General features: G+C 46.5%; 1 protein-coding gene across 1 annotated transcript in view; it reads right to left on the reverse strand.

The window, feature by feature from the left end:
• The window catches only part of GDF10 (growth differentiation factor 10), a 29,166-nt gene extending 16,778 nt beyond the window's left edge, over nucleotides 1-12,388 (reverse strand). The window contains exons 1-2 of the mRNA XM_074959910.1: nucleotides 11,985-12,388; nucleotides 1,140-2,047 (exon numbers count right to left, since the gene is read on the reverse strand). Coding sequence (XP_074816011.1) covers nucleotides 1,140-2,047; nucleotides 11,985-12,279 — 1,203 coding nt within the window. The 5' untranslated portion in view covers nucleotides 12,280-12,388. The remainder of the gene's footprint in view (nucleotides 1-1,139; nucleotides 2,048-11,984) is intronic.
• Between the last annotated feature and the right edge of the window lie 5,958 nt (nucleotides 12,389-18,346).

Here is an 18,346-nt window from a genome sequence, read left to right on the forward strand (position 1 = left end):
GGCATTCTGAAAATCTAAGTACGCTATATCCACTGGATCACCCTTGTTGACCCCCTCAAAGAATTCTAGTGGGTTGGGGAGGCATGATTTCCCTTTACAAAAACCATGTGGACTCTTCCCCAACAAATGTACATTTGTCAGGTTTCTGAAGTTGTATAAGTTGTGCCCTGCTTTGAAAGTGTGTTATTTAAAAATCCAAGTCTCTACAAAATTAATTCCCTCCATATCTCATAAGAACTCCATAGATTATCCTTTCCAGTATTTTCTAGTATTATGGTGCCCTGTTGAGGGAACAAATGATATCTACACACTTGGATGTTGAAGGACATCTCCAGTGAGTGTAGAAAACTCATTTGTCTGGTACTGCTGAATGAGGAGTTAGATAGATGATTGTTTTGACATATGTGGGTTCTAGCAGCAAAGAGGAAAAGCAGGAAATCATAATAACCACAATGTACATCTTGGGTCAAATCTAGAAGGCAAAGCTCCCACAGGACTTCAGCTTGGAACTTTATTAATAAGTTTCATCTACTTCTATAGAAGGGATTCAGAACACTGCAGTAACATTATTGTAAGATGTATTCTTGAGCCCCATTAATGTAGAATCTTCCCTCCCATCCAAAAGCAAGTTGAAGATTTGGTGATAATAGTTTAATTCATTGCGTATGCCTGTGGTTTGAGGTCATAAAACTAGAAATACTGGGATGAAGTGTAAGGTGCAGATTCATATTAAGAAAAATGCCTTAATGGCTATATCTGTTAGGTTTCAGAATAGGCTCCGAATAATTTGGTGGAAACCCTATAATGGACAGAGCACTGGACTGGAACTCAGGAGACCTGGGTTTATTTCCTGGCTTCAGCACTAGCCTGCTGGGTGACCTTGGGCAAGTCACATCACCTCTCTGTGCCTTAGTTTCACCAACTGTAAAATGGGTATAGTGATACTGACCTACTTTAAAAAGGGCTTTGAGATCTGTGGATGAAGAGCTAGTTATTTGCATTAAACTAGATTGGGCGGCGCATTTCAGCATTGTGAAGAAGAATCCCACTGTAGAAGGAGCAGTTAGATGGACTAAGTAATCTTAAATCAACTTATTGCAAATAAAGACAAGTGCATCAGCACTAGAGACTCATACTACCTTGGGCATTGGAAACTCGCAAGCCCCAGCACAGTAATATGCATCGAATGACTTGGGAGATATGATCCATTCATTCCAGCCAATGTCAGCAAAGTCCACTTTCATGTATCTTCTAGAGCAAATCCTGGGCTCGTTCCACTGTTTTCGTCTGGCTTTCTTCATGGTTTTCTCATCAAAATGTAGCATCTGAGATTTTGAGAGCAGCTCTGTGTTTTCTTGCCCTTTCCTCCTTCGGTCCTTGCGTGAGGTTTTGGGTTTTAGGGACTTGTAGGCACTTTCCCATATGTCATGTTTGTTGTATTTGTTGTTGTTATATTCCACCTCTGGCAGCTCGTTGTTCTGGATAGAGCTGGAAAGAAATATGTCCCTCCTCACCCGGGTGTCTGTGGAAGCATTGGGGGATAGGCTGGTTTCCCCATCACTGGAAGGGAATGGATCATATCGCTGTAGAGTCACGGCCACACTGTTGGGTTCTGATATGGCCAGGTCATTAGCATAAACCAGTATGTATGGTAAGTGATTGGTTTGCTGTTTGGGGAAGCCCTGGTATTTCTCTCTAGAGTCAAGCTCCGCACAAAGGATGAGCTCACCATCCCGTTTAGATTCCTTTATGATGTGGGAGATGTCCTTCATCTGCCAAGCCCCCCGCCTGTGGAGGAACACTGTGACATTCCCTTTCACCAGCCCATAGGCGGAGTTCTGGAGAATGCTTCGGAAAATGAGGCTGAGCCGTGGGATCTGGGGCAAGTGGAGGAGGCGGCAGGATGAGTTCTTGGAGCGCTTGCAGAACGCTTCCCGGTGCCGGGGGCGCTTGTCCGAGTAAAAGTGGAATGTGGCGGTGAGGATCAACTCTGAGTCCTGCATGGACGTTAGATTGAAGCAGTACAGGGGCTTCTGGTCCAATAGCTCTGCAAGAGAGTGAAGAGAGACCAACAGATCAACACTCAGGGGACAATATATAATTAACCATGAATGCGAAGTGTTGCTAAATAGTTGGGCTTACAGACCCAATGCTCTTCTCATGTACCCCACTGTAGGCCAAGAGTGACTGGGCTCAATGGAGTTACACCAGCTTAAAACCAAGCTAAGTGAGAGGAGACTCAAAGCACCTAGAGACCCCAACAAGGTCAGTGCCCCAGTCTGCTAGCCTCTGTGTAAACACACAGGACTCCCTGCTCCAAAAGAGTTTATAGTCTAGGCAGAGAAAAGAAAGATGATCATCCCTGCTATATAGATGGAGAACAGAGACATAGGGAAATTAAGTGACTTGCCCAAGGTCACACAGGGAGTGTGTGGCAAAGATGGGAACTGAATCCAGATCTTTTGTATTCCGGCCTACTGCCTTAACGAAAAGACCAGCCTTCCTCCCAGTTCCTTCTGTGCTTCCTCATTCCTATTCCTTCCCTACCTCGCTCTCTTTGCTACATCCCTCCCACAGGTCCTCTCCCCCATCCTGAGAGAAGGAACAGCCTTGAATCCAACAAGCCCAGAGCTCAGGAAGCCAGCACCCAGGATTTGCTTTCAGCCTATATACACACATGCACGCCCAAGGGTCATTCTGATGCTGTGTCACCATCTTCCCATTGGCTGGGACAAAGCAGCCACGCCCCCCATGACAGTTACTCCTCCCCTTGTGCATTGTGCTGGAGCCAAGCAGGTTCCTCCCAGTCACCAGGGACTCTGATGCTGGCACTGACAGCAGCGAGACAGTAGCTCCTGTGCTCATAATGCATCCTCTATGAGTGCCCAGCTAGCACGGAGAAGGAGGAACTGACCTGACTGTTGCGTGCAGAGTGGCATAGTGCAGAGGTTCTCAAAGTGGGTGGCATGCCCCCTCAGTGGGTATGGAACGTATTCTGGTGGAAACGCGAAAAGCGTTACGAAAAAAATTTACTGTGCACATTCAGAGCTGGGTGGCTGGAGAGCAGCGGCTGCTGGCCAGGCCCTCAGCTCTGAAGGCAACGCTGCCATCAGCAGCAGCAGAGAAGTAGGGGTTCCAATGCCATACCAGAGCTTGGTGCCCAGCTAACAGCCGACGCTCTCCACTCTGCCTTCAGAGCTGGGCGAACAGAGAGCGGTGGGTGCTGGCTGGGCATCCAAGGAGGGCACAAGATACTACAGACACAAAGAAGGGGGGCACGATCAAATAAGTTTGAGAACCCCTGGCATAGTGGACAGAGCAGTGGCCTGGGACTCAGGTAACCTGGGTTCTACTCCTAGCTCTGCCACTGCCCTGCTGGGTGACCATGGACAAGTCACTTCATCTCTCTGTGCCTCAGTTTAAATGAGACAAGGATCCTGCTCTGCTTTGCAAAGTGCTTTGAGATCTATGTGTGAAGAATGCTAGGTAGAGCTGGGTATTAATGCAGTGAGGACAGGGCAGACTAACAGGATGGGGCACAAGGGAGGGGAAGTGCAAAGCAGAGACAGGATTGGGTGGCTGCTTCAAGCTCTCCCATCCCTCCCTTTGACCTTCCTCATGCTCTCTTGCTCCTTCCCCCATCTGGCCTAGAGGCCCTCTGGTTCCCAATAACTGCCCTCAGCCATCCCTGGCTTTGTCCCCACTGCTTCTGCTAGGTGAAAGGTTCCAGTCTCCCCGGACGCCCTTCCCTCTGCTCTGGGCACCGGTGCAAAGAAGAAGGGACTATTTGTCTCGGACGAGGAAAGTCCCATGGAGCTCTGAGACTGAGGCAATAGAGATGCTTCTAATTGGAGATGGGCCAGAACCAGCCCGAGTGAGACTTGGGGATATTTAGGTTGGGAGCCAGTTCCAAGCTTTGGGGCTTGCCCATGGCTACTAGTTGGGTAGTTCATAGGCCATGTGTACCTTAGAGGATCTCCAGTTATGTGGCACTAAGGAGGAGCCACCAGAGAGTCAACCCAATAGGGAGGGAGGGTTTCTGGCTGCTAGGTAGTGGGGCTAGCCGGGATTTTTGCCCTATGTGAGTTCTAGCAACTCTGCCTCCCCTTACCAGGCAACTCGTCTGCCTGTCTGCTTCCCCCTTGCCCCAGTGCCAGTTCCCAACAGGAAACAAGCAGAGCCCTCCTTAGGAGGAATGGATATAGCTCAGTGGGGCAGGGCTGTGGCGGCCACAACAGGTGGGGCAGCGGCACAAGGCTACCAGCTTCATTGCAGGAGAGGCCTGTCTGTACTCCAGCTTCTTTGCAGATGAGGGCCAAGGCAGCAAGAGGGAGTCAGAGGTGAGAGATGCAAGGGGGAAAAGAGGCCAGTGAGAACAGATCGGAGGTGTGTAACCCTAGAACACTCAGTCCTAGGGGTATAAGGATGTGGAGGTTCTAACCCTCCCCCCCATTCCCACCCTCCCACTTCTGCAGAGAAAGTAATCTACTGATCCAGAGTGTAGGACTGGGAATCAGGAGATATGGGTTCTACTCCAACACAGGGTTCAGGCAGGTTTGTACTCGACGTGGCTAAGCCGTGCTTCCCCAGCTACACTATTTATACACATACTAGCTCTCATTGGGCTACCACAGGTATGTGTACGTGGGCTGGGGAATCACACTCCTAACTTGTAGCCTAAGTCACTTATATTCCTTGCCTTAGCTTCCCTATCTCTGTAATAGAGATGAGTGCTTACCTACTTCCCAGGACTTAATACTTAGCTCTTATATAGCTCTTCTCATTCATTGATCGGAAGGCACTTTACACAAGTGATAGGTAAAACTACTCCTGTTTGACAGAGGGGAGAACAGAGGCAGAGAGAAGGGAAGTGAGTTGGTCACAGTCACACAGTAGCTCAAGAGCTGAGACTAGTAGCCAGGTTCTACTCACAGTCCAGTTCAATATCTGCTAGACTCTGCTGCAACTGTTTACAAAATGCCTTCATAGCTGCAGGTGCACACACAGAACTTCAGTGCAATATAGTTTCATACCCCTTCTCCCCATCGCCCCCTTTCTCCGCCCCCCAACTACTAGGGATATGGACATGAAATCAGGGCTCTGCTAATTCTTCCCCACCAGAAACTAATTCATAATCACACCAATCAAGCACACAGCTGATGCTGAAGAGATGTTGGACGTCCTTCTGCAGTGGCCAAGTAGTAGCAAGAGACCCAGGTGAAATGGATTGGGGAGGTTAAGGCCTCTGAACAGCTTTAGCTAGTGTGAAATGAAGCTGCTAGACTTTTAACCAGGCCAGACTGATCACAGTGCTGGCTGCCAGTTCATTTCCTATTGAAGTTACCTGGGACCCAGTTATTTTCTGAGGCTACCTTTCCCCTTCTGCCCCATCCTATCAGTTATGGTCAGTGGGGAACATCAGTTGCTGATTCCCAGCGGAACTCACTATCGGGGGTAAGGTGCCATCGGCCACAAGCACACAGTGTAGTGCTTATGTCTGCTTTACATGCGCAAGGTTCTGGATTTGAGTCCCAGTGGGACCAGCTGATCCAAAGAGCCACCAGTTGCAGTACAGAATGGAAGATACACCTTCATCCAGGCCTTCTTGTAAGTATGCAAATCAACTGGTAATTAATATGACTATTTCCAGGGAATAATCAGACAGGAGATTAAGGAAGATGCAATGCAGAATATGGGAGGGTGTGGAATATTGCTCTCTGTTTTGGGAGGGCAGCTGACAATGGAAAACACATCTGAGGTTCCCAGAGTATTTTAGATAGGAACTAAAACTAATATTCCTATAAGTCAGGTTAGTATGTTTCCCTATTTTACAAATACATTCTCTCATTTCTATTTCTCTATTTAAGACCAATGTTTTCAAACTTGGGTGTTTGATTTTCAGAGGTGCTGAGTACCCACAGCTCCTGTTGTCTTCACCTGGGACAGTGGGAACTCATCATATCTGTAAATGAGGTTACTTCTACATTTAGGAACCTAAAATAGATGTAAATCTCTAACCTTTGAAGATTTTCACCTATAAAGCTTGTCTGAGGTCACCCACCAAACCTATGGCACAGTGGGACTTCTAATCCTATACTTTAGCCAGTAGACCATGCTTCCTCCCTGTATGCAGCATTTGGGGGGTCTAGTTTAATGCACAGGGGAAAATATACTTTGTTTTGGCACATATGTCCAAGTTCTGGTCCTACTGTAGTCAGTGGCAAGACTCCTATTACACAGGATTTAATCCTTAGGATTCAAACCTGACTCTTAACCTCTAAGCACTGCAACATTCTGCATGCAAAATACCTGTGTAATTAGCATTGTAAAGTGTGCTGTTATTCCATGCAGCAAGTAACTATTCAAACCATCCCCTGAATTGTCCCATAAGGTACAGTTATTCAAGTTTTAGAGGGCCGTTTAAAAATGGCACCAGAATCAGCAGACTGTGCCCTCAATCTGTTATATATCAAAACAAAATTTTGGTGTTTTTATTTCTGACACAGCTGTAAGGGCATTCCAGGCTCAAAAGAGTGGTAGCTTCCCTTCTAATTTATCCATAGCCCTAGGTGTAAAGCATTTACATATTCAAGAGCTGCATGGATCTGAAAGGTGTAAACACCACAGGGAAAGTCTGTCCTTGGAGTCCCATAGCATAGGGTTCCCACTGAAGACAATGGAAACCAAGGACACGGCTGACAACAGAATGTAGCACGCCAAGGAGGGCAAGAATTAGGATGATCTAGGGTAATATAAATAAAAGTAGCAGGATGAAAGCAAGCACAGGAAAGCTTAGGTTGGTTGTTAATTGTTAGATCCGTTAGGCTATGGAATAGCCTCAAGCAGTCCAGCTTCCACTCTGTTCTCCTGGGAGACATTTAAGACTGGGCATTACACTGGAGAATGTCTTGTAGGGTACAATGCCATATATCTTGGGGTAGGGTTGATGGAGTAAACTCCCTAATCGGTTTATTTCCACCTGATGTCTCTGGTGCTATGTACAGCAAAATGAATACTTTTACCTGCTAAACTCAACTTTTTACTTGCTCCAAGAACATATGGCATCCCCTAAAAACACCATCATCAGCCTTACAATAGTCTCTGAAGTAGTGGGTCATTTGCCCCCTTATCATATTGACATCTACCTTGACATCAGTTGGCCTGGCTGAAAAACAGGCCTTCAACTGATAGTGTTGATGTTAGCTAGCCAAAGCATCTCCGCTGTTCTTCACACTTTAATATAGGCATCTAATCAGCAGTAGCATCTGGATGCCTAAACCAACCTCAGAGCCCCATTGTGCTGAGTGTGGTGCACACACAGTAAAAAACAGTCTCTGCCCCAAAGAACTTACAGTTGAAAGACACCAAGGAAGAAGTATTAGCCCTATTGTATAGAAGGGGGATGGAGGCATGGAGAAGCTAAGTGACTTGCTTAAGATTACACAGGAAACCTGTGGCAGAGCCAGGAACTGAACCTGGACCTCCCAAGTTTCAGCCCAGTGCCTTAAAGAAGTCCAAAGGCTACAGTGCTTCAAGCAGAGATGGCTGGAAAAGGGAATTTCCATTTAGCTGGAAATTCCACAGTTGTGACACTTCGTTCCAAGGCAAAACAAGACACTGACATTGTGGAATTTCCATTGAAATGGGATGATCCAATGACATGAGACAATCCACTTTTGTGTTGGCTTACCAGGTGACATACCTGCAGCCAGCCAGCTTGCCTGCCCTGCCCATCTGCCAGGCTGGAAATGAGGCTGGCTGGTTTCTTTTGAACCTGTTGACAGAATTGACACATTCCCACAGAACATTTCAATTCTGTCTGTGACCCTAAGAATCTGTCAAAATGCCACCTGACAAAAGGGTTCACTGTTCTGTAACAGTAGCTCCTGAGAGGCCTGATGAACTCACTACACCCAACACATTGCTTTTATAGTATTTATCCAAAGATCCCCGAGAAAGTGTCACGCTGTTGAATCAGCATTTTCCGACAGAACAACTTTCCCACTGGAAAATTTTCAGCCAGCTCCAGTCTCAAGGGTTAAGTCTAGTCATACAATCACGCGGTGGAGTCTAGTGACAGGTAACCCTCCAAAGGGTCAGCATTCAGGTTTGATTTGGGTAGCCCCAGTTTATTCAAGCCTCTAGAGACTGGGAAAGTGGGGCTAGACATATCAACAAGCTTTCCCGTACCAACTACCATGAGCAGAAGCAGAAACAGCCTCTTAGCACTTCCATGTCCTGCTGGACACCAGGCGTGGCCACTGCTCTACTCAGGAAAGCATGGAAAAAAGTCTCTCTCTGTGATGACATAGCCATTGGTTTGGCAATATAGAGGTCCATGGTCCAGATGAAGGAGGCCGGCTGTTCAGCAGACACTCCACTAGGGGACTCCAAAGCAGTTGCATGACTTCAGACTAGAGCTAGGCTGCATTTTGAGGAGGATTTCAACATTTCAAAATTTGGTTTCATTCCAATTCAGAACAAAAAGTCCAAAATTTTGATGTTCTCCACAAAATGGAATGGGACCCTGGAAGAGCCATGTGGGCAAAGTGGCAGGAGACCAAGTTGCCTGTGCCTTTATTAGGCTCTCTTTGTGCATGTGCATTATGATGCAATCTTTAAGTACATGATTGCATTGCTATTCCCACATCTGCATGACCCCTGTCTTATTCAGTGCATAAGATGGAGGTACTCAGGGAATGAGTCGGGGTTGTGTAGCAAAGGAGGCTGGTGTGTGTTGGAGCCCTGCTTTGTTTGTTCACGAAGTTGGGAAGCGTGTAGTAATGAGACATGAACGGAAAGGATGGTCTCGTGGTTTAGACACTCTTGAATACTGCCCAGGAGAACTGAATTCTGTCCGCTGCAAAAGCGTAGGTGATTCTCAACGAGTCACAGGTGGTCATAAATTGTGCATCCGGCTTTCTGGATGCCCAGTGGGAAACATCTGGGGCCAGATTTGCAGAACTGCTGAGCACTCACGACTGCAGCTGAAGCCGTTTGGCGCTGTGCTTTGAACATATGGAGTTCTGAGTGCTTGGAAACAAATATCAAGCCTGGGGAGTCTCAGATTGGGAGCCCGAAGTGAGCGGATACTTTTGCCAATTTGGGCCTTAATATGTTTGCCTCACATCCCCATTTGGAACAGAGGGTTGATGCCTCCCGGTTGTCCAACACCCCTGTGAGGTAATGCCATTGGTCTTTGTGCAGCACTCTTATTACAGCAAGGAGCACTACAGATGAGCCCACGAGGAAGTTAACTTGGTATTCGGTGCAAAGTTTAGATGGTGTGTAGCAAATAGGGCACAGAGCTACATTTGAATGAGGAAGATGAGAAATATTGAATCACTACTCAGTCAGTGAGCACCATCCATGCTATGCAGTGAATGAGGCAGGGATCCGGTGGAGGAAAACATTAGTAAGTGATCTTGTCATTAAAGACAGTCTCATAATGTATATGTACCAGGGGGACAAATTAAGATCACATGGGCAACCCTAATTCTGGCATTTCTTAACTTCAGAGTGCTTGATCCAACTGTCTTTTAAATATGTAATATGATATATCCTAATGCAAACAGCCTTATGTTACAGCGGACCATATGAATCTTAGGAAGGGTGTACCCAAGAATTTTTTTTTAACCTAGAGCTATCACTGGAAGAGGGAAATGAACAGATTTTATAGCTGCCACATTGTTTTGCCTACCACAGTAAAGGGTTGCCATAGGTGTGATCTGAACAGAAATTTCATGTATGTTGCTAAAAGAAAGTGATGCTTCCCTGCCCCCCAAATTTCCCCTCTTCCAAGAACTCTAGAATAGCATGAGGGAAAGGAAGGGAAAATCAGATCATTTCTCCCATACTGGTCTTGGGCACTCTTATAGTTAATCTCAGAAAATAGTGATCCATATTTTGTAAATTACCAGGGACAATAATGAGAAAAGAATGTTATTTCCTTAATAACTCAGCCACAAGGGGCCTGGTGGAGGGGCTTTCCTCTTTCAGGCTGCTGAAGAAAGGAGATCTAGTAAAGAAGACACTAGGTTGGGAGTCAGAACACTTGTTTCAGACCTGGCTTTGCAGTTTACTCACTGTGTGAGTCTGGGCAAATTACTTCCAATGTTCAGTGCCTCAGCTGGACTATCAATAAGATGGATACAAAAATACCCGCCTTTGTGAAGTTATGTTGATCTGTGAGACTGTGGGTAAGAAATGCTCCTACATAAATGCTAAGTACTATTACATTTCAATAAATGGTATGTGTGTGTGTTTTAAAATAAACTCAGCCACCCAAGTCTATTCGAGTTACTTTAAAAACAGATTAACCAGAGTATGAGTAAGATTACATCATAGGAAAGAAGGAATTGGCTTACCAGATCAGACCAGTGGTCCAGGACCCTGTCTCAGGCAGTAGCCAGTATTAACTGCTTCACTGGAAAGTGCAAGAAATGCTGTAGTAGGATGATAGGGAATCATCTGCCATTGGGGAAGTTTCTTCCTAGGCCCTGTCAGTAAGTGGTTGGCTAATGCTCTGATACAGGAGGGTTCATCTCCCTTCCAAATGTCTGGGGTTTTTAATAAAACTCTAGAAGTGCACATTAACCTTACATGAATTCAACTGAGCATCAGCTCTGTGCAGAAAATGTTGTTCATTTTAAATGACATTTTACAGATACTTACAATGCTGAAAAGTAAGTTAACATGCATTTTTATAGCAATGACTTGCTAATAACTGCTTACTATAAAATCTTACATACTGCATTGCACTTCACAGAATGCAAATGTCTTTAAAAACCTAAGAAATCCTGACACAGATTCAAGTTTTGAATGTGCTTATCTAAAACATCCTGAATGCACTAAAATGAAAAGCCTCTTTTGAAGCGAGAAAAATGATACATGTATTGGAATTCCAAAAGGGAGGGTTTTTTTTTTAATTTTGCTGATCTTTCCTAATTAGTCTAAACAATATGTTAACCCTGTGCTGGAAAAGGTTTCCCAAAGATGCCATTGGCCCAGGCACTAACGTCAGTGATGTAATTTTTTTTTAACAAAGTGCCAAATAAGCATCAGTCTAAATATTGAACATGGCTTTTCTTCAGTTAAGTGACGGACAGTTTCCTAGATTGATTTATCAAACGCGTTTCAGAATAAAGCGTTTTGGATGCAGCCGGTCTCCTACTGCTGCCCTACATCAAAGGAAGACAGATTCCCCCACCCGCTCTATTCTTTTTAGAGCTAATACTAGGTACCACAACGCAGGAAGAGAGTGAGCCGTTAGAGAAAGTCCCATAGGTGGCGCTGTTTCTAACAGCAGCTTCTGGGAGTCTTTGAAAGACTTGGATGCAAAAAAAAAAAAAATGGTGAAGTTTGCACAGTTGTCATCCTAGTTGGGGACTATTTAATGATCTTAGGAGCGAGGAGACCCCTCTGAACTAGCGGGAGGCCATCTGGGCAACCGCTTCCCCTGGCTGATAGCTTTCTGCCACGCCAAGGGCTGCTCTCAAAAAGGCGGACAGTAGTTTTTTGGTAAACAAATGCGTCCTCTGCCGGCTTCTGGGCACGCAGGGAGACTGGACGTGGCTCCCGGAGCAAAGCGACGGGGCAGCGTAAGTGTTACTAGCAGGGAAACGTCCAGCATTGCTTAGGGATAGCTCAATGGTTTGAGCATGGGCCTGCTAAACCCAAGATTGCTATCTCAATCCCTGAGGCAGCCATTTAGGGATCTGGGGTAAAAATTGGGGATTGGTCCTGCTTTGAGCAGGGGTTGGACTAGATGACCCCTGAGGTCCCTTCCAACCTTGCTAGTCTAGGATTCAATGATCTAGGCAAGGAAGCCCCCGTCACCGACACTCCGCACAGCTAGGGACAGCTTCGTAGGGGTCCGCCTGCACCGGAGGGCGGGAGCTGTGCCCACGATCCCGGGGCCCCCCATCCCCGCAGTGCCTCTGACCCCCCCCCCCAGCACACGCGGATCTCCCCAAGGGGCTTACCCAGCCTGGCTTTGAAGCTGCGCACCGTGTTGCCGTCCCCAGGCCGGCTGCCTTCCCGGCTGTACTTCTCGTAGAGTTTAAGCATGTGGACAGCTACCGCGTCCTGAGCGAGGCTGCCCAGCGCCGGGGAGGGCGAAGAGCCCCCCGGGGGGTCCCTGCTGGGGGAGGCGATGGCCAGGGGAGCCGCTGGGGGCCTGGGCTTGCGGCTGGCACCTTCCTCCTCCGCGGGGAGCGTGTGGCAGCCCCCCTGCCCCAGCGCCCAGAGCAGCAGCCAGCACGCCAGGCGGCCGGCCATCGGGGGGATCCTGCTGCACCGAGACCCGCGGGGAGCTGCGGAGCCGCGCGCCGGCTCGGGGATGCTGCAGCCTGGCTAGCGGCGCCCGCTGGCTGGGGCTCCAGGTTCCCCCTGCTGCAGCCGCTCTCCTGGTGCCCCGGGATGCGGGCTGGGGTGGGGAGGTGGGAGCGACCCCTCCGCGCTGCTGATGCCGAGCCCGCTCGGCCAATCCCCTGGCCCGCGAGGTGAGCAGCGCTGGCACCGGGGCTGGGGGGAGGTCGGGCTGGGCTGGGGGCACGGGGGGAGGGACACACACACCCGACCATGCGCGGCTCCGAAATTGACTCGCCGGGGGGCGAGGGTTTCCGGGGGCTGGGAAAGTTTGCAGGGAGCGCTACAGTTAGTTCCCTCTGCTTCCAATACAGCGTCTGCATTAATTCGAGCTCAGCCACTGATGGGAGACACATGTCACAGCCAGGGCTGGGGCCCCAACCTGAACAGGGGAGCACTTTGGGTTCCAGAAAGCCAGGGGAAGGAGGGAGCAGAGATTAGAACAGAATCATCGGAAGACAGCTAGGAGGAAGTCGCCCTAGTAAGCAAGTAGTAGAGAGGGATAGGTAGATAGGAGCAGAAACACACACAAAGCAAGAGGGATACATTGATAGATGACGAAAGAAACAGAGGGATTGTTAGGTTGGATTAAAGCAAAACCGACCGTGCAATCTCAAAAGGCATTACCCCTTTCTGTTTGCTGCAAGAATGTAGGAGAGGTGAATCAATCAGCTAGCAACTGTTATGTATTCTTGGGAGAGCTAACCTGAGCTGTCCTGCCATGAAACAAGGCTCATTGCTAATTCTGAAGCAGGTATTTAAGTTGCAAGGGTTGAAGGGGGAGGAAAGTCTTGGAGTTAGAGCATTGGAAGCATTTCTGAATGTGATCTGAAGGGGGAAGAGGCTGGAGGGATTTCTGAAGGGTTTACTTGGGCTGGGAATTCAGTTAGGTGTATGTTGCATCATGGCCAATTCGTCATGTGATGCAGGTTTTTCTGAACTACAGGTCATAGCTGCCCAGTGGATATAAATGTAGTTACAGTGAACTGCAGTTTTCAAGTCGATCTGTGAGGGAGAGGGGTGTATTTGAACTGAATTAGTTCATTCTGCCTCTCTTTTTAAAGCTGTTCCTCCCAAAGCCAAGACAAGTTACTTTTCTTGGAGAGTACACAATGCAATAATTGAAAAAAAATGTTGGAAAAAGCTCCTGTTGCTGTGTATAACACAACCTTTTTGTGATTTTCTAACCTTGGAGTGTCAGATCGGAGCAGATACCATTGAAAGCCTCTGAACCACAAGTTTGTCGTTTTTGGACCGGGACAAAGAAAGGTTTGATTCATTTTTAAAATTAGCACCAGGCTACAGTTGCTCTACTCCTCTTCCATGTCTGAAATGAACAATTTGCAAATACAAATTTGCCCAGAGTAAGTTGCTAAAGTATCAAACCTCCCATTAATTAATCGTTGCTTATAAATAATCCAGACCATCCTTTGATGCTTTTTCTGTTTCGCCATGGTAGCATGCTCATGACCTCCACTGGGGGCATGAGCAAACCTTTTGTTGTTTGTAGTTTTTGTCTGTAGTGTTTCTATACAATCAAGGTCCTGTGAAAAGGAGGAAGAGGCAGCAGGAGGTAGGAACAAGCTGGGCTATTTTGGACCAATGTCCTATTAAAATGTTCTCTCTCCCCTTAACTCACTCCAAACTCCTATTCAAGCCTACACTTTGTATCAGTCTTTAACCTGCACTAAAACCTGTAGGACACTGATACTTTGACATTGTTGGGAAAGAATTAAAGAATCAACCAGGGATGGCTAATATTTCTTGCCTTATTTTATTGCAGAACAGCAGGAATTCAAAGGCTTTAAAGCTCTAGTACTTTGACTCTTTTATGCCGCTCAGATGATGAAATAAAAATGTGTTTGGTAAAGGAATTCAAATTAGCACTGGGTCACATAATTCCCCTGTTCTGAATATGGCCAATCAATGGCATCTCTAAGGCATCTACAGGCAAGAGCTATGCAATTTCTGCTCATGCAGAATAATATTCCTAGCGTGGAAATTTCTGCTAATTAAAGCCCTTGCCAAGTAAAGAGCCTTTTTTTTAAATAGCTCAAGTCAAAGCTTTGTGAGCAAGGACTTGGGGAAATCTCACTATAGTTAGAACACACATTCAAGATTTTAAACGCAGATCGCTTCCTGCGACAACGAACATGCTGTAAATACTGTTGCACACCATTTAATAACATTCACATATGAAACAGAAAGCAATATTTCTTATGGAACCAGAGACACCTGTACAAAGGAACTGTTATGACCTGGACATGTGCTTTCTCACAGAACATAAATGCAGGAAATATAGGGTGAATCTTCTTTTTGTGGTTCTGAAATAAAGCAGCTTATTAAAGTCTTTTTTTGTTTTTAAGAGTCGAAAATCTGTTTTGAAATTCTTTTTCTTTCAATAATAATGCCAGTAGCCAGGCTAATGAAGGTTAAAACTCCAGGGAAGCTGTTAAAACATGAATCATTACCAAGTTTGGGCTTTAGCCCAAATTTCTGGTTATGACCTAGCCTAGGTCATTCTTCTCTCACGTGCAAAAATATCTTGCTCTGTGTAATGCTGCGTGATTAGCCAGGATTACCCAGGACCATTCCTTACATCCATAAAATGGTAACTGCAAATTGATTGACTGAAACACTGTGGGCTACGAGTGCTGGTTAGAACGAGTGCTGGTTCTCAGAGACGTGAACAGTGAAACTTCTACAAAGCTTTTTGCATGCAATCCAATGTCAAGAGGGGCAACAAACAGAGCGATGTATAGTGAACAAGAGGGATTTTTTGTTTCTTTGTTTTTTCTGGGAAAGAGTTAAAGTATTTTGATACTTGCATATGAAGCAGACAAAGCAGCGGCAGAGTGTTCTAGGGTTCTAGCCCCTAGCAGAATGTGGCCCAGTTTGATTGTGCTCACTAGCTGCTACCATAATATTAGTGTTGTTTAATAACAATAGGGGACTGGGAGCCAGGATTGCTGGTTCTGTTCCCATCTGCTGCTGATTTGCTGTGTGGCCTTGGTAAAGTGTTAGGTTATGCATGAGGACAGACTAGATGGTCAAAGTGGTCCCTTCTGGCTTGTGAATGAAAAATGTTCTGTGCCTTTATCACACCCAGCTGTAACAGGGTGTACTGGCCCCTTAAGGCCAGAGGAGGAAAGCTGAGAGGCCAGGCTGTCCTGTTCCAGGAATTCAGGAGTAGACATAGGCGTAGAAAATGACAGAGGCAGGTGCTAGGAGAGAGGAAGTGGTCCTGGGGTGATATTAGCATCTGGGAAAATCCAGGCTACTGTTTCTTTAAGGAGGTGGGACCCTTTGTAGTGTAGGGTGGGACAAGGCTCCCCTTTCAGCCAATCAGGATAAGCTCTGGTAAAGTGGGCTGCATATAACAGGCCTCCTCCCATATAGGGAAGGACGGCTTCTGTTGATCAGCCCTAGCCCAGGAGAGAAAGGGCTGATGTGGTGAGATCGGGGCTCCAAGTCAGGGAGGAAGGCTAAAGGCTGAGCCCCAGCACAGACAGATGCCAGGAAGGGGCTTCAGTTGGGAAGGTTTTGTTCTGTTCTGTTTGGTTTTGAAAGACTTTGTTGCCAGCCTGGGTGGAAGTGACTGAGGGTAGTTTAAAGTGTCCAGCTGGGAGAAGGGCTGCAGCCTGCTACACCAACTATAAAATGGCTCTGATAGTCCCTGCCTACCTGCAGCTTAATTACCATGTGTGCAGTGCTGTGATGTCCACAAAGGAAGGCACTATGTAGCTGTGGATTGTTTGTTTAGTGTGATTTTAAAGCACCTGTCCCAAGTCCTAGGTGCTCACATGTTAAAACAGACAGCACTACAAATCAGTGGTACAATCAGTGTGTGTGTCCTCTCTTAGAGCACTCCCAGGAAACCACCCATCCTAAAATAATAACCAGCTCTCCCTCTGCCAGAGAGAATCAGTGGGCCTTGTAGCATACACCCAGCACCTGACTGATTGAGGTACCGAGCACCTTCAACTCTCATCAGTTTCAATGGAGAGGAGGGCACTTGGCACCATTCATCTCAGTGTCTCGGAGGACTGGCCTCCAAATATGGCCTCCATCAGATCAATGTAATGTCAAGGGTATGGCCCAGATCATGGGAGGGGAGGGGGTTCCTCTGAAGGAAATGTCCACCAAGATCTCACTGCAGAGCTTTCCCACGCTGTCTCACGGTGGGGCCAGAGTTTGCTCCTCCTCACAGGAAAGGCCAAAGGGTCTGCCTCAAACGCGGATGGCCTGGATCTATGTGTCTGCCCTGCGGTCCTCTCTTTATGCACAGGCAGTGATTCCCTCATGCTGCCACCACCCACAAGCCTCCATCTTCTTCTGGTGGAACTTATCCATGAGTTTGGGCACCGGGTTCCTTCAGTCCCTGGCTTCTCAGCTATGCTCTCTAGCAGGGATCCCAATTAGTGCCAGCTGTAGTAGTGGTTCTGTGATCTAGACCAGTGGCCTCCAAAGTGGGGTGCGCGCACCCCAGGGGGTGCACAAGACGATCCATTGTGGGACGCGGCAGGAGGAGCACCGCCGGAGGGAAAAAAGGGGGGGGCAGCTGGAGGAGAGCCACCCTGAGATTGGCCGGAATGCCGCCCCTTACAGTGTGCGGCCCCAGGCACATGCTTCTTGCACTGGTGCCTGGATCCGGCCCTGCGAGGTATCCTGAGGGAAGAGTGGGAGTTCCACAATGTGGAGGGGTTGACAGTGGCGCCCTCACTCGTTTGTTCGCTTTCAGCATATTGCGATGAATTGCAGTTTACGTGTGCCCGGTTAAGTGGATTTACGGATTATATTATCTAGTTTTAACTAAACTAACCCTCACAAAATGGACAAGTGGCTTAAAAAGATTCCTGCAAAGAAACCGCGGATTGAAGATAATACTAATAATGCGAGCACAAGCGAACAACAAGAAAATGGCAGAGCTGACAGTTCTCCTGCTCCTAGTACGAGGACTTCGTCAGCCACATTACGAGGTAAAAACCAATGATGATCTAATCAGATCTGACAAGAAGTCGGCCCAAAAAATTCGAAATGATCAAGAAGACTATTTGAAATATGGATTTACATCCACTATCTTTAACGATGAACCTCGCCCAAAGTGTATATTGTGCCTTGAGATATTAGCTAATGATAGTATGAAGCCATCTCGATTAGCAAGACATTTAAAAACTAAGCATCCAGAACATGAAGACAAACCTCTACAATTTTTTCAGCGATGTTTAAAGTCATGCAATACTCAATCCAGTACTTTACAAAATTTCACTAAACTTAATGATAAATGTTTAGAAGCCTCTTTTGAGGTTTCTTACTTAATAGCGAAAGACAAAAAGCCACATACCATTGGGGAAACACTTGTTCTTCCTGCTGTGGTGAAAATGGATGAAATAATACACGGAAAACAATATGGCGACAAACTAAAATGCATTCCTGTGTCAGCAAATACTGTTGGAAGACACATAGAAAACATTGCTGAAGATTTGTAGAAACAAGTATTAGAACAAATTACGCAGTGTGGGAGGTTTGCTATACATTTGGATGAAAGTACAGATGTTTCTAACATGTCTCAGGTTATGGTATTTGCTAGATTCTGTTTCAATAATGAAATACACAAAGAACTACTTTTTTGTGAAACACTAAAGGAAAGATGTACCGGAGAAGATATATTCTCAACAGTAAATGACTTCTTTAATAAAAACAATGTTTTATGGGAAAACTGCATAAGTGTAACCACTGATGGAGTGGCTGCTTTGACTGGAAAAAAGAGAGGATTCTGGAGTAAGGTTACAGAGATAGCACCACACGTGAAATTCATTCCCTGCATCATTCATAGGCAAGCTACTGCAGCAAAGAAGTTGGAGCCAGAAGTGCACAAAGTGCTACAGGATGTCATCGATGTGGTTAATTTTATAAAAACAAGACCTTTAAATAGTAGAATCTTTACAATACTTTGTTATGAGATGGGGAGTGACCA

The sequence above is a fragment of the Natator depressus genome, chromosome 7, assembly GCF_965152275.1.
Source record: "Natator depressus isolate rNatDep1 chromosome 7, rNatDep2.hap1, whole genome shotgun sequence".
Taxonomy (NCBI): Eukaryota; Metazoa; Chordata; order Testudines; family Cheloniidae; genus Natator; species Natator depressus.